Raw genomic sequence first — 22,663 nt, 5'->3', positions numbered from 1 at the left:
TTCTCAAATGCGATCACCAAATCTTAAACAAACATAAAGAAACGAAAGCATTAAGATATTGAAACCAATTTTCAAACAAACACACGTAAAACTCACATTTAAGAACAATTTCAAAGCTTCGTTTGTTAAAAACAAGGGCTTATTATTACTTCATTTGATAATAGCACTATAATTTTATTAAGTTTGTCTCTTGAGTTCGTATTAAAATGAAAATAACCTTTAAGCTGGTGATACACGAACGTAGTCTTTAATGTTGTTTATTCAAGTTTCTAATTTTCAAATACATTTTTTTATCTTTTCGACCTCGCCCGTTGTTTGTTGATTATAAATATGAATTACGAGATTATAAAATATAGTTTGGTTAGAGTAATTTGAAAGTTATGAAAGAACATCTATATAATGCACTTATATGTAATCAGATAGAAACGATAGCAACCTTGCATTATTAATGAATTTCTATTATCATTGTATTCTTTTGCTTTGTTATGTTTCTACCTAATTGCTATCTATTTGCGGATTCTTGTCGGACGCAATACTTCTTCCATACAAAACTCGCGACGAGATTTGTGTGCTGTTATATTGCGGGCTACTCGGCTGTGAGGAAGTTGCATGAATCTGGTCTGGCACCTTCTGAAGTTCTCATGTCTTTTTCACACGTGTAATTCCTTATTCTAACATATTTAGATATGTATTTAATTGGAAGTATTAGATATATTGATATACATTTTCACACAAAAGCAGAATTTATAAAATAATCCAAACATTTCAAGAAATATATCAATAAACTTCAAACGCAAATATTGTACAGATCTAAATTGAATTTACGATTTCGGTAAAAGAATAAAATGCCCGGAATTTTACGTAGTGTTTCGATCAGACGTTCCAAGGAATTTAATTTTACGGTTTCAGGTCGCACCCAATTCGACCTTACATTCAAACTTATCGAATTAAGGTTTTTCAACTAATAAATAAACATACAAAATAATCACTACGTGCGGGCTGTATATTCACGATTAATGCTACGAACACGCTACGGCATGCTACGAACTGCTGTAGCATCTACGACTGCTACGCTCACATATCGGTCGATTTTATAACTGGCTAGAAATTATTTAATGTCATAATTTAATATCAATTATTATATAACCTATTAGCATTGATGTTTTCACTGTAAACATATTGGATGTATTATGGTCTTAATCCTAGAATAGAACTATAATCCAATTTCTTTAAAAGTTTTAAGATACAAATGTAATTTTGTACTGTCTGTACAAAATTACATTTGTAATTTTGTAGTGTAGTGTATAATTATCCTTACAACTAATTGATATTATACCGCGCTGTGTAGTTGTAATTATCGGTTAATCCTCTAATTAACAATTAATTACGCTCTAGTAAGACACTGGGTTTGGAAATCGTACATGAGTGCTTTGAAAGATCTTAGCTAATGTAGCTGCTATTAATCTTTGATTTCATCTGTGATTACTTATGGGGAGCGGAACGTTATTTAGTTACAGTATTTTACTTACGAGTCAACTAATAGACTGCTGGCGTAAATAATTTTAAATATATTTTTTTTGTTTGCGTAAATATATATAGGATTAAATACATTTAAGAAAAATGTTTAGTTATTAAAAGTCAGTGTTTTAAATATATATAACTTGCTGAAGCTTGATTGCAGTATGGTTAATGTGAAAAAATGTAACAATATACAATTATCTGTTAGAAATTACAAGTGTAGAACTCTTCATCTTTATTTGATTTACGTGCGTCGTCATGAATTTATGTTACCAATAAAACTAATTTCAAACCTGTTTTGTTTTTTTTTCAAAGATTTTTCATATAAAATACATTTTTGTAATTTTCTAAATTTCTTTAATTCTCATTGATAATATAATTTTTAAACATATGACTTGTTGTTTCAGATCCTCCGTCAGCGCCTATGATCACCGGCTACATCCCCGGAACCACACTAGCTGCTGGTACAGTTCAAAAGTTGGCCTGCGTCTCCACTGGTGGAAATCCACTCGCGACTCTTACATGGTTTAAGAATGATAAGAAGGTGAGATCTTGAAGTTAAAAATATACTGCTTGTTTAACCTTATTTATATTTAAGACGTTAATTGAGTCTACGCGACATACAGTCGATAAATGCTCATCAGTAATTGCCCAGTATGTGAAAAACGTATAGTGTTCGACTCTGAAGTCATTCTGAGCGCTGAGACTCCAGTCTAAATCTTTATGTAAACTTTAAACTCTAAATATCTTTATTCATATAGTTAAACAAGTATGTTCACTTATCAACGTCAAAAATTAAATTAAAGAAATTCTAAATTTACATTTACTACCAGTTCGCAAGTCAAGGGCGTAGAGCGGGCTGGCAAAACTCTCCGCCACCCTTTGTAATCGCTTAGTTTTGAGTCATACAATTTTTTGAACTGGAGTATCAATTCTAAAGATTAGGATCATTTAAATATTCGTCAAATTAACGTTATTACTTTACTTATTGTACTTACTATATTACTGATAATAAATTATCAACCAATATATTTAATTACTTTTTCTTTATTAAATAAATACCGGACCATGATGGGTTTAGCCGTCAAGCCTCAATGTATCGTGAATGTTATAACAATGATATGTGAATATATAATACACAAATATGACCCTTTTTTGTGTCCTTATATTGTACAATTTCCCAACTTGCCTATTTCCTCTGCAAAGTAATATTATTATTTCCACTCGATGTCTCATGTAAATGAATCATTTCCATAAACACTCACGAAACCACAGTGGACGTTAGTAGATTTATACACAGTTAATTTATTAAGAAAAATATCAAACGGTTTCATGTTGCGTAAAAAGAATATATTGTTCATTTGAAACTAAATAATATTGCAATTTAAAATGCACACGTATATGTATTATGCATACATAACTCTTAATCTAAACCACTTCAGCGAGTAAATTTTATAATGTTACGCAAAATGATATCTATACAAATCAATTGTTCGTAGCCTAAGTTAAATTTGAAGAAATGAAATGTATTAGCTATATGGTCAATAGAGAACGCCTGTATTACTATATTACCAACCACTTAAAGATATAATAACTAAATATATTGTTAAGGATTTTTGTAAAACTACAAGCTAATTCCGCCCTACATTTTGAATAAGGTAGTTTTCTATGAGTATTATAATTAATTTCTCTCCGCAGATCCATTCAGTTACCAAGTCGACGGACAAGATGGTGTCATCCGAGATATCAATACTGACCAACGTGACTGATAATCAGGCGCAATACCGATGTGAAGCAACCAACAGTGCCACGGAGATACCGCTCTTCGAAACTGTTACATTGAACGTGCACTGTAAGTATTAATGGATCATCCTTCTCCTATCTACGCATTTGGCTTTTAACCATGACTTCGAATCTGAATTGTGCACATTCCGCGGTGTAATTTGTTTAAGGACACACAAATAACAGTGCTTGGATTTGTTGTCTAGATATAAAAAACGATGACCTGTGATAGGCACACAGTTACTCAAAGAAAGGTTTTTATGGAAAAGACCCGGAAATGTTTCTGCCCATGTCCTATTAGGGCGACTACAAACTCATATTAACTAGGATTTCGCAATTAATAATTGTAATATTACTACTAATAATAAAACCATTCAAATAGCATAAATTTCGTCACAAAGGTACGAAACAAATCCATACAATTCTCCGATTGTACTTACAAATACATTTCGATACAAAGCGGTTTTAAACATTCAGTTCAATAACTAGTTTAAAAATAAATCAATTAGCCGCAAAACTCGGTAACTAACGATTTAACTTACATTACAAAGACTTGTAAATTAAATTCCTAAGTTTAAAGTTACGGGCTGAGTTTAATCAATATGAGAACGTCTAGAACATAGTTGAGTTGCAGTAAAATATCTGGATTGAGCTATTTGTAATTTTAATCAGGGCTTTTATTGTGTTGTTTAAATTATGTTTTTATATAAATCCAGTATTTTTATTCACAAAAAATATGTTTGAAAGTTCAACGAGTTATGTTCAAGGTGTTAGAAAAAGGCTGACTGAGAGCTTCCATTGAAAGCGATACTCAAAACCTGTGATGTATAAAAACAATGTATAGTGGCATTGTTCTTGTTTTTTGTTTGCGTTCAAGTTTCCCTTTTTTAAGATGAACTATTTCTATATTTTACTATAACATCAGTTAACCGTGTATTATTCCAGAAGTTAGCAATTGCAGTTTTTGACTGCACGCGGTCTTGCGTTCGAATCTCGGGTTAAATATTCTTAGCATTAATTGCGCTGTGCCTTCTCTCGTGATTCGTGTCAGACTTTAGTAACATCATAGTATGAGAACTATGGGATGGAAAGAACATTGTGTCTGCGCAAACCTTAGAAAAAAAGAATTGAAAGGCTAGAAAGTGTTAATCAGACCTTAGTTATTTTACGATCCCCTGGCTGTCCAACAATGGACTTTCTGTCTATATATGCGCATTTAACAGTCGCTTAAACGGTGAAGGAAAACTTGCCTTAGACCCAAAAAGTCGAAGGCCTGTGTGAAGCATAGGAGGCTGATCACCTACTTGCTACTTTATTAGATTGACAAATGATCATGTGAGAGATAAATCTGAGTTTGTAGCGGCACTGGTAATCAGAAAATATACATAATAAATATATATCATTATCTTCATTAGCATACCTTACACCAAACTGTATTAACAAAGACGTTTCCTGATTTCATATTTAGATGTGATTTGCAAAGGATCACACATCTAAATGAATCTTTGAATTATTAAACGCGTGAGTTTAGCAAGTTTGAGATAACTTCATAGGAACGAGAGTTTTCAATATTAATGTATTAATTCGGGAGTAATTTCTAATTACGTTATTTAAAAATAACAGATAATTTATAACTTTATTATACTAACCGATTTTATTCATAATACAAACTTAGCTTAATGTTATTCATTATCAGGTCCTCTGTGTTTTTTTTATCGCAATGTGTTAGAGTTTGCCTGTACGTGTGTGACAATAGTGTTTCCTTTTCTGCAGTCGCACCCGAGGCAGTAAAAGTCAGAGCTGAACCAGAGGAACTCCGACCTGGCATCGAATCCACATTATTCTGCGACGCGGCGAGCAGCAACCCGCCAGCCACGCTATCTTGGTGGCGGGATGGTATTCCTGTGCAAGGTGCGTCTTCAATGCCTACTTTTGTAAACTGTTATAACCTTAACTAAAGAGTTATCAGATTGATACATCATTAAGTATTGTAAAATGACTAAATGTAATTCAATTGACAGTTAGTTAAGTAACAAACATAAGATTTTTTTCTTGAAACTATTATTATTTTAATAATGTATCAAATGGCTTTTGTAATAATTGTACCAATCAACGACTATTGATTTGTTTGTACATGTATAATTATTGATTTTAAGTTATGAGTATAAGACTTTAACATGTTTGTTTTACGATGTTTTTCTTAGGTCTCCCTATGAAAATGAAGAAAGGCCTTCACGGCGGTACAGTATCGACGATAGAACTCAGGTTGAACATAAGCAAGGATCTCAATGGCGCAGTATACACCTGTCAGGCCTTGAATGAGGCGATACAGAGGAGTGTGCATGACGCACTTACTTTGAAAGTTCTGTGTATGTATTTTACTATATAAACTGACGTAGACATACGAAAGTATTTAAAGTATTATAAATACTACTTTAAATATTACTACACTAAAATCTTTAGTGTTTTATTGAAGTGAAACTTTTAGAGGCGTATGAGGGTAATTTTTTTATAATGATCATCTGTTGGGGCTTTTACCTTAGTAATTCTTAATTTACAAAGAAGTTTCAATTCTGGCATGTGTACTGTGTGTGTGATTGTTTTTTGATTTTTATTCGACTTAATAATAAGATGAGTTTGTGCTACACTTGGTTATATTAATCTACATAATCTGTGTAACAATTCCTAGGACAATAATTAAGAAAGCTTAAAACTAAGATGTATATTTAAAGAAATCGACAAAACAAGTACTTTTTTGTAAATTGCTTTTATATAATAAAAATGTAAATCTATAGATGCACCAATCTTCGACGAGACGACTCAAACAACAGCGGTGGGCGTAGAACACGAACAGCTCATTGTATCAGCTCGTGCGCTGGGCAACCCTTCGCACATCACGTACACATGGACAAAGGACGGACTGCCTATCACGCATTCCTCGTATAGCACAACCAGTAAGTTCAGCCTTTACATATAGGCCATAGTGAAAAGTAAACAGATTTCAGCTTTCTTTATATAAATGGTATTTGCCTTCTAAATCGAAGTAATAATTATTTAACCAACATTAGACACAACTGCTATAATGCGGAATGTATAAAACGGAAAGTTATATACATTCCGCGTAGTAGTAGTAGTTAACAGTATGCAATAATAACACCAGATGTCTTGGTTCATTATTGTTTAGTAAATTCTTGCGTACACAATGTAATCAATAGTAATATTAGTTTTGATCAAAATGTAATAAACAATTGTGTAATATATACTTCTATTATAAAGAGAAAAGTTATCTTATTCGTGAACTATGTTGGTAACGAATAAAATTCTTTCATTGTTAGAATTCTACATTATCACTTAGCGAAGGATGTATTATGAAATTCGAAACGCATAAATATCTCAAACATTTTAAATAGACGAATGCAAAAGTTATTCACAAAGGGAATATCTAAGAGATGTTAACTCATAACGACATTTAATATTCGCTCGGAATAATTTGATTTTCAATAATAATTTATATGGCTTCAAGGAATTCCTAATATAGCTGTTTTGATCTTGTATAACGCGGCTTCGTGAAAATGAGAATTTCTGCTACGAATTATTTGTTTGTTATGCTTAATTTCATGAATTGGTAGCTGTTAATTTGATACGTGTTTCAGTTTTAATTAAAGTACATCCTTATAAAAATAATGTGATAAATTATTAGGTACCGCAATTGTTATTTCTCAAAATATGACGACAGAATTCAATTGGCAACTTCGTTTATTTAAAATTTCAAAGAAATTAGTAAATTCCGATTATTTCCGATTTGATTATATTATTACAAAAACAGCACGATAAAGAATCGAAACAGTTTTAATTTGGATTAGTGATTATTATCTTTCCTGTTTCAATGAAGTCATTTTCCATTGATTTTGTTGTTGTACTCAGCCTTCTTAAGATAAACTTATGTTTGCTACTTATTTGCAACTTATCGTTATTTAAAACAAAAAGAAACAAACAAGTTGGCCATTAAAAAGAGTGGCTGAGAGTTTATTGCCAGTTCTTCTATTCCGTTCTACGCCCTTGATTTGAGAACTGGCAGTGAATGTAAAATTAGAAGCATTTAATATATTCTTTTGACGTTCATAAGTGTACATTGTATTACCTATATATTTATTATTATACATGATTTTTGACTTTGACTTGCTACGTGAGGAATTGCTAAAGCGGTTGCTATTATTTGTATTTGTTTTTCAGACGATCGAATTATATCAGAAGGCAGTACGTTAAACATGACACGACTGTCCCGTCATGACGCTGGTGTTTACACGTGTGAAGCCGTTAACTCGCAAGGCGCTGCCATCATCAATGTCACTGTATCCGTTCACTGTAAGTCATTTTATTAGAAGACATACATATCTACATATTGTGTAAGCAAAATTATTTATTCAGATTTAATTGATTTTCAATTGAAAGTATATCAGAATTTAGGACAGATGTTTTTACTTAATTCAAATTTGGTAGTTATTTGTAGATTCCCATAAATAGTTCGAATTAAATAGATACTTCGATCGGAATTAGCAATTTATCCTTAATAATATATAATAAACTCCAAAGACGGCTGATCAGTCATTTGTCTTTGTAATCAAGCAACAGACATAAGAGACAAAGACAAGGTTTTTAGAATGTAAAATTTTAAAATAATACAGCAACTACTTACCAGATCCCGGTATTATAACTACTGAGCATTTCAAAGCGAAGATGTCTCTGTATTATAAACTAGTCCTTGCAGCGGCGTGATTGAAGCGTACTAAATCACAGCTACGTACATAACAAACACAACATAACAACGTAAATAACAAACAATTGCCTTGCAGACGCCGCCGAGATAAAATCCGTTTATCAGGACGCCGTTTCGAGCCCTAACGAAGACGCCGTGTTGGCCTGCACCGCTACAGGTTTGTACTTTATACCTTATCGTTATGGATATATGGTTGGAATTTCCGACGATAAAATAGTGCGTAATATAGTGCGCTTCTAACACTAAAATGTCTTATATAAATAAATTGATTGGTTTATAAAACAAATGCTGCTATAAATGATTAGAAACGTAGAAGAACCTGTGTTTAAACAAACTTACACAGTATTTAAATTGTATTTTCTTTTTATATCAAGTATTAGCTGATCCGGTCTAGCGAATAGTTTATATATATCACACATTATATTGTTCACAGAACTTTTAGCATAACTACTTTAGCCTAAAACCCTTTTCAGTCTTTATCATCACGTTTGTGGTGTCTAAGAGCTTTGAGAAAAGATGACCACGACAAAATATTTATGTAAAATAAGTAATCTGCATCACAGTGCGTTGTACTCTGAATTAATTAGTGATACAATTTATTTTTTGAACAGGCAACCCCCTCGCATCCGATCACATTCGTTGGGAGCGTCGGGACTACGACCTCTCCTCTCGCAGCGTAACCTTTGATCAGCGAAATCAAACGAGTTTCCTCACCATTGACAAATCAAGCCGAGAAGACGTCGGCAATTTCACATGTGTCGTTGATAATGGTATTGGGGGCGAAGACAGGCAGGAAGTGATGTTGGTTGTCAAGTTCAAACCGGAAATGGATACGTCGCCGAGCCTAATCAAATCGGCGACTAATGTTGGACAAGTCGGGCGTTTGACGTGCAAGTGAGTACATCTTTCATCCTGGAAACTCAATGGCTTTCGCGTTTGTGTTATTATTTGTTGTTGTACATATACAAAATATGTTCTTGGCCTTAAAGTATATTTATTTATTTAATGGTAAATAGTTTGTGCCCATAGATCAATTATAAATTACAAAATGTAGGTATTTTTTAAGGCTTCCGGTATTTGAAGGTTTCTTTGGAAATTTAAAAAATAAATTATTTCTAAATCTAAGGCTTTCCATTGAAAATGGCTACAGTATTTTATTTTTATAGATGCAAGTCTGCTCCCGCGCCTAACTTCACTTGGTCAAAAAGCGGTAACAAACTGCCAGTCAACACATCCACGAAATATTTTGCCGAATACCATAAATTAGATGGCATAACATATGCCTCTGTGCTGTTAATCAACGATGTGTCATCTGCCGATTATGGTTCATACGAATGCGGGGCAAGAAACGATATCGGATTTAGTACTACATCTGTGAAACTAGATGTCACTAGTGCGCCCGGTAAGTGAAACATTTCAATTGTGTGAGTATGTATAATGTATTTGTATATATATCATATATGTTTATATTTGGGGGGGGAAGGTACTAATAACCAGGTTATTGCACACCTGGTAAAAACAAACAAAATTTGAGGTTAACTCTATGCAAAGTCTCTATATTACATAATCCTGTCTAATGGAAAGTGAATACATAATATTGGGATATTAATTATTTATTGAAATAATAATGTAAATGACTCAACACGAATAAATTATAGTCATTTGTCTTACAGAAGGATGTGTGTGTATTAAAAATATTATGTGCTTTAAAGTTCTAATACAAACGACGAACGGCCCGACAAAACTGCTACCTGTATTTTTGTAGCGTGATATTATATGTATAGGCTATGTAAATGAACTCAACGCAATAATTTTATGCGCCTTTTTCGAGATTAGCTCTTATTGATAATAGGATTTGTGGTTCCACCTTTGTCAATTCACTTGTTTAAACAATTTAACACTCAATCGATATTGATCGATTGTGATAAATTTTAGACATGGTAGAGGGAATAGTAATTTTATATAAAACGTAAGATAAGAAAGCGTACCAATTCTTAAAAGGCCGGCAACGCACTTGTGAGCCCTCTGGCATTGAGTGTCCATGGGCGGCGGTACGACTTAACATCTGGTGAGCCTCCTGCCCGTTTGTCCCTGTTCTATAGAAAAATAAAGAAAAATGTGTAAATTATTATTTAAAGATTAAAGCATGAATGAACTGTATTTTGGCAGATCCTGTAACATCAGTGGTTGTCACAAATGTAACACACAACTCGGTGTCACTCGAGTGGGTTCCCGGATTTGATGGCGGACTATACTCTTGGTACAGGGTTCGATACCGGTAAGAAAACTTTAATATTTATACATATGTATTTTTTTTCTAGAAATCTAGAGTAGATTATATTGAATATGTCGTCCTAAACAAAGAAAAGTTTTCTATTATTAAATCTAATGAGTCTAGTAATATTAGACGTAAACAGCGAACAACTTTGATATATTAGCGTAACGAAACAAAAGAAAAGCAATTTCGCTAAACGGCTCTAAAACATATTTATTTAAATACAAATTAAAAACTTTACCCAGATGACAAATGACTGTAATAAACTCTCTAATTTTGTATACAGGGTGGCGTTACGTTGGCCATTTATACAGGCTGACATTAAATTATTCCTGAGGCATACTAAGTTAATTCTTTTGAGCCCTGCAGAAATATTTAAGCGTTCAAAACTTGTCACTTTAATTGCTATTAAAACTTTTAATTCAAACTATATAAATGTAATCATAAATTTTGAGCTAAAATGTAAATTAGAGGACGTAATCCTGTTTAATTGGTCTGATACTCGCGTTACTAAAAATTTACAGTTACGCGATTATTAGGGAGTATTACTAGGTCCAAATAACTTCCTCGTGGATCTAGACGACTACGATAAACAAAGGCGGGAAATCAGGAAGAATTACATAATGGAACCTTATAGTTAAATATATTTTTACAGAAAAATCTACGACGAAACGTATCGATACGAAGATGTGTTGCCACGCAACGCGACGTCGTTCACAATTCACAACCTCGAACGACACACCGATTACGTCTTCTCTGTGATGTCCATTAATAAAATGGGCCAGAGCAAATACAGGCCTGATGATACAAAAGCCACTACTTTGAGTAAGTATTTCTAATGTTATTAAAATTCAAGAATTCCAGATGTCTGTCTACTTATATTTCGCAACAAATTCTTTGTTTCACTGCTTAGAATCTTATCGGTTTCAAATAAATGTCCTTAAAATTATTTAACGAATAAAACAATTATTGATGGACAATCTATCTATAGACATAATTCCGTCGTCGGTACAATCGAGCTCAGAAGAATACAACTCGTATCACGTGCCAGGTGTATTTATAATCACCGGTACCATCGTTGGCACTGCACTTATTTTGCTGAATGTACTTCTGGTTGGCTTCTGTCTGCACAGACGGACCAATAAGAGGATACGAGGTTTGCGATGGATGACTTTCATGTTGTTTTTGTTGTCCTAGTAGCACACCCTTTTATTTATGTACTCAACCTATGAATGACGAAGAATCGTTGAAAACGATTTTCCTCACTCAAAAGCCAATATTTGTGATGGATCAAAAATGAAATTTCTTAAATACATCTTTCGTTTTTATATGAATCTTCACAAATATAGCAAAACAGCTTTTTTACACAAACCGCACTTTTTAATTTTTTTTTTTTGTTATTTCTAGCTTCGTCCGAAGTAGGCGAATTGAACGTAGTGTCCACTGAGTTTGTAGAAACAGCTGACGTGTCGAAGTCCGTTGTAGTTTATGTTTCGATCACCGGAGTAGTTTTGGTTTTGATAAATGCTGCTTTGGTAGCTTGTTTTATTTTTAAACGACGATCCAGGCGATTAAAAGGTAAGTTTTTTATTTGAGCTTATTTTTTAAATGTGGTAAATCACAAATAATGTAGCTAAAAGTATATATTAAATATATTTAGTAATCACTGTTATATGATTAGTTTGAATGTTTTCAATATATGCACGTTTAAGTAGTTAGTATTTTTAGTTTATAATAAGTAGCTATGAAATGAGTACTAATTCATTTAACTATAAATAACGCTTTATGCGTTACACAAACGAATAATTTACGATTTTCCTGACATTATACAATCACCGTGCCTTTAAAAATCTAATCACCCTCCCCCTTGAAACAAAAGTAAGTGATCTACTAAATACTTGAACGTATAAATCCCCCTGAGAAACAGCCTTTATCTCCCCTTTTTTTATTAGGTGGAATTGCATTTGTGCATTATTAGTAAAAAAATTACAGGGGTATGTGGGACTCGACCCACACCAAAATCTCTGCTCAGAGACTGGGTGAACAATAACTCGAAAAACACCTCGAAAAGTTCTTACAAAGGCTGTCACAGATGCTCCGTGGTCGTAATACATTTCATAGACAATTCGGTTTCAGAACAAGCTGGTCAATCGTCAAAGTCGGCCACCATAGAGATGTATGCTCCATCATCCTACAACGACACGATGACGGGTGAAACTCTAAGTTCTGTCTCGGAAAAGTCAGAGACGTATTCCCAAGATGGTGATGGGCAGCCGCCGCCGATACCCGAAGTTCCCATCATGCCAAATAGGCATATGTTGAATCAGGTAAACATTCTACACACTGTTATTAAAAAAAACAGAAACTTTACTTGTGTTATTTATAATAGGCCTAAATTATCAGCTTTTTTGTGCCCATCTTGTCTCTTTTTATCACAGTATGGATACAATCTGTCAGAGCGAGATGAAAGATTACTTTAGTTATTTTTATTTATTTATTTATTGTATACATAATCTCAAATACATATAACGAAAATATACACAATAAAATATTTTGTTCAGACGGAAGCCTATCTAATGGACGATCAGGGGCTCATCCCTCCTCCATTGGACTACCCTCCCCCCAACTACGCGGTATATGAAGGGGACCACGCGAGGACCTTGCCGCACCCCCATAGGCATAAGGACATCAGTGGTCATAGTACTTTGGGAAGAAGTGCAGGTATTTATGTTATAGTCACATAATCGGTGAATCGGTGAATTCTGCTTTATGGAGTAGGAAACAAAATATCTTAGAATCGACACAAATAATAACAATATTAGCTATTAAATACATTAAACATAAAATCAACGTTTGCAAGTACGTAGCCGGCTTTTAAAGAAGTGCTACGATCTTTCTACGTCCTGTTTGGAATAACCTTTATTGACATCTAATTTCATAAAATTCCTAAGCACCCGTGGAATGCCATTTTTCTTTTTATATTAAATCTTTAAGAAACTGAAAATTGTTTTATAATATAAATCTACTGCGTGTGTGTCTTTGTAATTTAAATCGAGTGGCTTTATAGACTTGTGTACACGACAATGTGTGTCTGGCCCAATATTTTTTGTACACTTTGAAAATTTAATTACCATACATTTACTGGTTTAACAGGCAAACAGAACTACGTCCCAGCCCCCAGCCCCATGCCCCCGCTGGACGGGTCCTACTACAACATGTCATCTGATAGATATCTCTCGTATCCACCCTTAATTGGAGAATATTTACAGCAGGTAAATATTCAAAGAGAAAATATTTTTTATCAATAAAATCATTACTAAAACACGTACTTAACAAATCACAAATTAGATAATTTGTTTATATTGTATTGTGTATAAGAGGATTTGATAACACGTGTTTTCGATACATTAGTGAAAACTTTTCTTCATAAAATTGCCGATATAATATTGCTAATAATTGTTATTTCAATTGGAACTAGTTACATTATCTAAACAATTGTGAGGGCGACATTCAGTCACACGTATATATCAGCACCCAGTTAAAGCTTTAACATAACCGAATACTGGCAGTAAATATAAAATTAGGCATTTCATATATATTTCTTTACTGAGGTTCATAAGTGTACATTGTATTAACTATATGAATAAATGAATTTAACAGCAGCAGTCGGCTCGTACGCCGACTCCGCCGCAGCAATACGCGCACAAGCCTCTGTCCAACGGCGGCGTCCCTTCGCCCTCGCACCTCGCCACACCACCCCTCAACTGCATTGATGGTGAGAATTTTTTTCATATTTAAATAACGCAGACATACACACTTAATTGTTATTGATTTGTTGACTCAAATCCACAACACAAATACCATATTGCACGAAACAGCAGCTTCACACAACATGAGTTGTATGAAAACTATAACGAGTGATTGTGATCGTTAAATTCGAAGGTTCGATACCCGGCTGAGCGCCAATGGACTTTCTGTCTTTCTGCCTATGTGCGCATTGAACATTCGCTCGAACGATGAAGGAAAACTTCGTGAGGTAACCGACTTGCCTTAGACCAAAACTTGTCTGACACACAAGGTTAACGTTGGGATAGTTCTATTCCAAGAAAACCAGTGGACTATAGATGGTCTGCAGGGCAACCATGGCAATAAACACAACTATGTAGAATTTTACTTTATTCCATTTTTTTTATAGCCCTAGACCGTCAATCAACGGGTGGTACGCTAAGACGGCAGAGATTCGACAAAATGGCCGTACCACCGCCTGACGTCACAGTTTTACACCCTGGAAATTGTACACAGGTAATTTCTCTATAAAATTAATTTCTCTTAAAAGACTATGTTTCATCGTTTTTACATATATACATTATGAATTAATTTAATAATTATCAAAAGAAGTGGGCACATTAGATTTCAAATCGGAGGGATTCAATTTGTAATTGAAATATTTGTAAATAAATCACACATCCCTAGATATTCATTCAACTATGATTAATATTATCTATTATATATGTTGAATTTTTCTTGGTTGAAAATTGGTAATTAAAAAGCTTACGCCGTTAATATTTAACTATAGCTAATTGATATTAACTAATTGATTTTGAAAGAAAAACCATCCAGACACTAGTTCCGATAACACTCAAAGAATATTGTAACAGCAATTGTGTTTTCCGGAAAACCATTTTCTACGAGGAAAACTTGTATCAATAATTCTTGAGTGTACTGTTCTTGGACGAAAGCAAATATCATTTAATGATATTATTTTAGAAAGATTTTTCCTTTATACGATCATTTGTTTTTATTCACCGAAGGAATGAAAATCCGGAAGATATTTAGACTGAAATTGTATTTGATATAATGACTCAAAGTTATCAATACAGTTGACTTATGAGATGCGTCCAAAGATTCTAGATTCGAGTCGCAGGTACATTCAAGTAGAATACTTAGGAAAGGAAGAAAAGCAAAGCTATCAATCGATGTTGATTGTTGTGTTATATTATTACAATTTCTTTATTAAACTTACAAAGCCAATGAAAAATAATATTCCACTATTATTATGGATAATGAAAGCATCGGAATACTAGGAAATATTTGTTTTACAGTTAAGTGGTCATCCAATTATTTTGCCGAGTCGGTTATGAATTAACAATGTTTTAACAGTTCAATGACACGAGACGTGCTCGTGGAATTATTGAACCTTCATTAGTTCTGAACGCCTGCTTCTTTGTTGGGATTTGCTCTATGAATATGGACAATTAACTTCCGTTTAATGTTTAATAAATGAGGGTACCGCGGCACAGTTAACATTAGCTCTGTATATTTATTTAAAATTAAAATAGAATCGGTGCGTAAAAAAGGTTAAAAAAACGGGAACTATGATATTTTAAGCAACATTTTTACACAGCAAATGTGAACAATTATTACAGTGCATTAAATAGTGTCTAGTTAGCCGTGATCAAACAATTTGCTATCCGCCATACCGCGTTGGATATTTCTCGTTCGGTCATGGTTAAAAATTACAAATGCTGCAAAAAACTGACGAAGTGTAGTGAAGTGACTTTTAAGAGTGTCTTGTGCAAATCAAGTACTTTAATCTAAAATCCTAAGCACTGTTTTAAATAAATCACAATATCATATGTGTTATATACGATTTATTTGCGAGCTAAGTAATTAGTCGATTGGCACTTGCGACGAGTCGTAGGGAACATCGAACACATTGAGGCTTCCGGATCGAATCCTGCCGCTTTCATACCTACGAAACGACGTATACTTTTATTTTATTTTTTATTTTTTTTTTACCACTAAACAACAATGGAAGACCAATTTCAATTGTTGTTTGAGAAAATGAGAATTGAAATGAAGGAACAAAATACAAAATTGGAAGAATCGTTAACTAACAAAATAATAAATAGAATTGATGAGAAATTAAAACCTATCTTAGCAGAAAATGAAAACCTAAAATTAAAAGTCGCAACCTTAGAAAACGAAGTCGAATATTTAAGAAGAGAAAAAAAGGAAAACAATTTAGTAATTTTTAACTTGAAAGAGGAGGAATGTAGTAGTACCGAGTTATTGCAGAATGTCCAAAGGCAATGTCTGGCGGATTTAAATATAACACTCGAAAAAACAGAGGTAAATAAAATATACCGTATCGGAAAACCGACAAAACAGGAAGGAAAACCAAGGCCCATTTTAATATCCTTCGTTAATAGTTGGAAGAAACAGGAAATCTTAAAAAATAAGAGAAAGTTCAAGCAATTGTTTATTTCTGAAGACTTTTCCAAAGAAGTGTTAGAAAAAAGAAAATTATTGAAATTAAAATTAATAGAAGAACTAAAGAATGGCAAGATTGCATATTTAAAATACGACCAACTTATAGTCAAGGAAAATGTTTCTAACACAGACAAAAGGAAGAGAGAACTATCAGCTTCTCCACAAACTGAACATATGGCTCAACCAAAAAAACAACAGGCACTTCTTTCGTCTAAAACTAACCGAACAAATGCTTTTGACATGATGAGGGCCAGATCGAACTCTCTTTCTAAACCTACTTCCTCTGATAAAAGATCATAGCAACCATGTGTTGGTACCCAGAAAACAAATAAAATAATAAGAACAATCTCCCCCAATACGGCTGGTCCCCGTGGGGGCAGTAGACCACCACCCTCCACCCAAAAAATAGAAAAACACTCTCGCCTTATTCAAGGCACACGAATTTGTACAATGAATGTAAGGTCGCTCGTAGGCAACGGCCGTCAAGAGGAATTAGAACATGCTCTGCAAACCATAAAGTGGGATATTCTTGGTCTCTCTGATATAAGAAAAGAGGGAACACACATTATTGAATACGAAGACTACATCTTTTTATACACCGGAAAGAAAAGTGGAAGAAATGGTGTAGGATTTACGGTTAAAAAGGAGTTGAAATCAAATATTGTAGATTTCGAGGTTCTATCAGACAGAGTAGCAAAACTTGAAATGTCCTTTAATAATTATAAGATTAACATAATTCAAGTCTATGCCCCCACAGCGAAGTCAAGCCAAGAAGACATAGATATTTTTTATGATAGCTTAAATAATGCACTAGTAAATTCTCTGCCATACACAATTGTGCTTGGAGATTTTAACGCACAAATAGGCCGAGCCACTCCAGATGAAAAGTTGGTTATGGGTTTATGGGGACACGGTAAGAGAAGCGAGCGAGGCAAACGACTTATTGACTTTTGTTTAGAAAAACAACTGTTTATTGTGAACTCTTATTTCAAGAAAAACACCAAAAATAAATGGACATGGTTATCACCAGATACTCGAACCGCAAATGAAATAGACTTTTTTATTATTAAAAGACCCTATCATCATACCGTCGAAAATATAGATATAATTAATACCACCCACCCAACAGACCACCGTATGGTTCGCGCAACAGTGAAAATTTCAGCAAAAATTAAAAGTAGAAAACAATTTAAAGGCAGACAATCAGGACTGAACCCACTAGAACAAGAAACACTTAAGAATATTTTTTCGGTTCAACACATTGAAAAATCTAAGAATATACAAGAACAATATAATAATATTATACATCGAATTAAAACCAGTGTCGAAAAGTTACCAACAATACCAGGGATAAAGAGAAATAACTATATTATAACTGAAAAAATAAGAGATATGATAAGTGAAAGAACTGAACTAAAAAATAAACCTACCAAATCAGAAAGTGAAAAGAAGCGTCTTAAGCATCTGTATGGAAAAATTAGAAAAAATATAAAAAGAAATAAAGAATATTATCAACTCAAAATATTAGAAGAAGAAATAGATAAAAATCTATCTGTTAAACGAGGAAACAAACGCATAAATAATACGAAACAATGGGTACAAACACTAAAAAGTCGTACAAACGCAACAATAACAAACAGAGATAATATACTAAATATAGCCACTAATTTCTACAAAGAACTGTACAGTTTGCAAAATCAACCACTAGATATTAGTAATAATGGTATATTAGAAAGTTATAAAAATGAAGAAACCCCTTTGCTACTGGAAAGTGAAATCAGGCATGCCATTATGAAACTTAAATCTGCAAAAAGCCCTGGAGATGATTACATAACTAATGATATACTTAAAGCAATAGTAGAACCTCTAACATCACCTCTCACGGAACTACTCAATGAAATTTTAAAACAAGAAAAAATACCTAAACAGTGGGAAACATCTGTAATAACATTACTATATAAAAAGGGAGACCCAATGAACATCAATAACTACCGACCTATAAGTTTATTGCAATCCACTTACAAACTTTTTACAAATATCATCCTTACCAGAATGAAGATGGAGCTAGAGTTCCAACAACCAAGAGAGCAAGCTGGTTTTAGAAGTAAATACTCAACTCTAGATCATATATTCACACTTAGACAAGTCATTGAAAAATGCATGGAGTACAAAATGACAGTATATATAGCCTATGTGGACTACTCCAAAGCCTTTGACACAATCTTACATAACAAACTCTGGTTAGCTTTACGAGAACAAGGAATACAAAATAAATATGTTAACTTATTAGAAAAGATATACCAAAGAAGTAAAGCCACAGTGAAGTTGGAGAAGAAAGGTAACATGTTTCCACTGAAAAGGGGTGTTCGGCAGGGCGATCCCGTGTCGCCAAACTTATTCATCGCACTTCTGGAATTTATCTTCAGAAAGCTGGATTGGTCAGGGTTAGGAGTAAATATCAATGGCGAAAATTTAAGCCATCTTCGATTCGCAGATGATATTGTTCTAATAACTGAAAGGCATGAAGACTTACAATACATGCTGCGTACCCTAGAAGACATAAGTAAAGAGTGTGGGCTGGAAATGAACCCTGAAAAAACATGTATAATGACAAATGGCATAAAATATAGTATAACCGTCAACAATAGAAATATAGAATACGTCGACCAGTATGTCTACCTTGGCCAAAATATTTCGTTTAAAAGCCATTATATAGAGGAGGTAGAGAGAAGAATTAAAAAAGCCTGGATTTCATATTGGTCACACAAGCATATTTTTAAGTCACAAATGAGTCTATCACTGAAGAAAAAAGTGATGGACTCAGTTGTGACACCTACACTGTTGTACGGCTGCCAATCATGGCCTATCACAGTTGAATTAATAAAGAAAATTCAAATATTTCAACGATCAGCCGAAAGAAGTATGTTAGGCTTAAGTCTCAGAAACAGGGTAAAGAGTACAGCGATACGACAAAGAACAAAAATAATAGACGCGGCAAAAATGGTGTGCCGCCTGAAATGGCGTTGGGCAGGGCACACAGCAAGAACAAGTGACAACAGATGGAGCGAGAGAGTGCTGCACTGGTACCCGCGCGGCACGAGCCGGCCGCAGGGGCGCCCACGCCGACGCTGGGCAGATGACATCATCGCAGTCGCCGGGGTTACCTGGCCGCGCCTGGCCCGCGACAGACGCGAGTGGAACCGGAAGGAGGAGGCCTATGTCCAACGGTGGACAAACCAAAACTTAAGTGAATGACTTTTTATTGTCCCCTAATTTTAAAGTTTTTTGGAAATAAAGGCTATTATTATATTATTATTATTATTATTAATGTTTTAACCATTATTATTGTATTGAGCAATAACTATTTTTTATTATATTATGAATGATTGCCGATTTTAAAAGTTAAAAAAAGGCTCATTCTTATATGAATCTTGTACTCCCTGATTATTATTATACTAATTCTTACTTCACGCGGTTTCGGAAATATAAGTAACTCGCTCGACGAGTATTGCGTGTAGTGGTGTTTGACTTATTTAAATGATAAGATACTATGTACTAACTATTTTTTATTTACTTAGCTCTTAACATATATTTGTTAAACGTCATATTATCTTATTCTTAAACCTACTTAATAATAAGCTGTAGAATGCTCTAACATATAAAATGTTATACTTAAATGAGAACTACAACTACTATACACAAAATTCTAATAATAGCCAATATTATTAAATTGCTATAAAAATTGCATTTTATAGTAGTATTTATCAGGACGTTACACCGCATTTCTATTTTGAATTGTAACAATACAGACTATATCTCATACAAAACTCGCAGGCTTTATATCACATATTTATTCCGGTTTTAGTTCCCCGCACTCGTTTGCATAAGTATATTATGTAGAAAAAGTATAAAAAACATACGCAAAGCTAAAACAGACTAAATTATGTAAAATACAAGTGGAAATAGTGAATGCTTTTTTCGTGTCCTAATTTTTTTGTTTGAGCACAATTTTCCCGTTGAATATTGGTGTTTAGGGATTGGACTGTTTGTTACAGAGATTTAAAATATTACCTTTGATTATTTATATTGCATTGAGTGCTTGTTTTGTATAACGTTCTATATAAAGAGAGACCTCGTTTTTAAGAGTTTTAGTATTCTAATACTTGCGTGTATCGAATCTAAATGAATATCGCCAAATCTTATTTGAGTCCCCAAAAAACAATAATTATTTTTTTTCTTACTTATCTGCTGGATTACGAGTACTAGTTGAGAAATATACTTTTCAATTAGACAAATATTTATATGTTTAAAAATCAGGATTCCATTTTAAAAGATATTTCCGTTTCAGCACATACAAATGAACCAGACGCCGTCCGTGAAGCAGCCACAATCAATACTAAAAGACCCATCTCGACACAAATATGGCTACGGCAGTCCCGTTTCGTCCAGTACGCCTCAGAGCTCAAATCAAATCCTAACCGTGCAAAACTTAACCTCGGACGTCCCCCAGTACGGGACAATTAAAAAAGAGAAAAAACAGAACGTCACCATCGACGAATCATATAATAAGCGAAGTGAAACTCACGTTGTGTAAAGTGAAGTGACGTTTAATGTGAAGTGTAAATAAAGACTAGTTACAATTTTAGATAGACATTAATTGATTTGTGATACCAGAACTGTGTCCCGTGGTATGTAGATAGGAACTCCCGAATTGATTTTCGGTGTAATTTTGTTATGGAGGCTACTGTACAGTTAATGTGGGGTCGAGGGTCGACTTAACTAGAAATATAAATAGGTCAACGGAGTTTTACCTGGAAAATCGTCGCCTCTAATTTCTGGTTTACGGAGGCGTTTTACGTGGGGTATCAAAACTGCTCATTACAAGGATGTCGGTATGTATTGTTTTGATTTGTAAAGTGACAGTTGACAGCTGTCGAGACATGTCAAAAGGTCATACCGTGGTAGCCTTCATACGTTTGACTGACTTATCATTACAATTATTATTGTATTAGGACGTCCAAATGGCATTAACGACGCAAAATAGCAAAAGCGGCTGAAACAGACATCTCGTATCGTTTAAGAATTGTTCTGTTTTGCTAGAAATACCGTCTCTTGCTATTTGGCGTCTTTAAATCGATTGTTATATTGTAATTAATTTTGATCTAATAAGTTGTAAGATCGCTTGTCGATTTAAACGATTCCCTCGAAGGATCTCTTTAAGTTTTAGAATAGAATTGTTACTAATTTTGATTGTATTAACAAAATTTATTGGGGAAATTTAAAATTACTCCCAGAGTTGAAGTTTGTTTCGATGATCTAGCGTTTTAGCGTTGTATTGCATTTATTGTTATTAAGAACGATTAGAAATGAGAAATGTAATTCGCCAACTGATTCTTTGTACATCTCTCCACTTTGTATATTTTATATTATACAATAGTTATCTTCTCTGTAATTTCGTGTAAATAATAATAATACTCAATCGCGAACTGACAATAATAATAAGTTTTATTTTTTTAATTTATACTCCGCTTGCGTTTATTTGTAAATATAATACAATATTGTATTTTCTTTTAGCTTTTTTAATACAAAAATTAATCGGTTTTAATACAGATACCAAAGTTATAATTAATTTTTATGTTATAAGCTATATTTGTTTCGTTTTAATTTTCTTTTGATTAAGAATTTAAAAAACGAAAATGTGACACGTAATGTTATTGGAAAATCTGGAATCCATCCAATGACGAATACGAATATACAAAAGTCTTTAATGTTACATTTTGGATTTAAATAAAAATGAGCTAATTATTTTGTTTTGTTTTATTTTTCTTTCCTTTTTCCTTTGAGTCCGATTGTGAACATATCAAATGTGTTATTTTCAAGTGTACTTCGCTTGAATAGTTAAATGTATTGTGCCAAAGTTTGTTGATCGTCTCGTATATTTGCTTACCTTTAGACATCGTAGTCGTCATACGTCCTTCTATATTAAATTAAAATAAAATTTAGTCAAGTACTCAAACCGTGCCTTATAATTTTACGCC

At 33.5% G+C, this 22,663-nt stretch overlaps 1 protein-coding gene across 3 annotated transcripts in view; it reads left to right on the top strand.

Annotated features, from left to right (window-relative positions):
• LOC110992811 (nephrin) overlaps positions 1 to 22,430 on the top strand; it is a 146,272-nt gene extending 123,842 nt beyond the window's left edge. The window contains exons 12-29 of one of the 3 annotated variants that reach the window (XM_045629373.1): positions 1,926 to 2,062; positions 3,217 to 3,370; positions 5,074 to 5,211; positions 5,505 to 5,669; positions 6,096 to 6,254; positions 7,534 to 7,665; positions 8,154 to 8,234; positions 8,689 to 8,971; positions 9,244 to 9,479; positions 10,247 to 10,355; positions 11,008 to 11,177; positions 11,760 to 11,930; positions 12,489 to 12,679; positions 12,914 to 13,073; positions 13,506 to 13,624; positions 14,016 to 14,127; positions 14,548 to 14,654; positions 20,974 to 22,430. In XM_045629373.1, coding sequence (XP_045485329.1) covers positions 1,926 to 2,062; positions 3,217 to 3,370; positions 5,074 to 5,211; positions 5,505 to 5,669; positions 6,096 to 6,254; positions 7,534 to 7,665; positions 8,154 to 8,234; positions 8,689 to 8,971; positions 9,244 to 9,479; positions 10,247 to 10,355; positions 11,008 to 11,177; positions 11,760 to 11,930; positions 12,489 to 12,679; positions 12,914 to 13,073; positions 13,506 to 13,624; positions 14,016 to 14,127; positions 14,548 to 14,654; positions 20,974 to 21,219 — 2,870 coding nt within the window. In that variant the 3' untranslated portion in view covers positions 21,220 to 22,430. Of the gene's footprint in view, positions 1 to 1,925; positions 2,063 to 3,216; positions 3,371 to 5,073; positions 5,212 to 5,504; positions 5,670 to 6,095; positions 6,255 to 7,533; positions 7,666 to 8,153; positions 8,235 to 8,688; positions 8,972 to 9,243; positions 9,480 to 10,246; positions 10,356 to 11,007; positions 11,178 to 11,343; positions 11,509 to 11,759; positions 11,931 to 12,488; positions 12,680 to 12,913; positions 13,074 to 13,505; positions 13,625 to 14,012; positions 14,128 to 14,547; positions 14,655 to 20,973 lie in introns of all 3 variants that reach the window. The other 2 variants (XM_045629372.1, XM_045629374.1) reach the window with 2 other exon arrangements.
• Positions 22,431 to 22,663: the final 233 nt, after the last annotated feature.

The sequence above is a fragment of the Pieris rapae genome, chromosome 9 (assembly GCF_905147795.1).
Source record: "Pieris rapae chromosome 9, ilPieRapa1.1, whole genome shotgun sequence".
In the NCBI taxonomy this organism is placed as follows: Eukaryota; Metazoa; Arthropoda; class Insecta; order Lepidoptera; family Pieridae; genus Pieris; species Pieris rapae.
The sequence above is the reverse complement of the archived record's forward strand: the minus strand, read 5'-3'. Positions and strand labels throughout refer to the sequence as shown.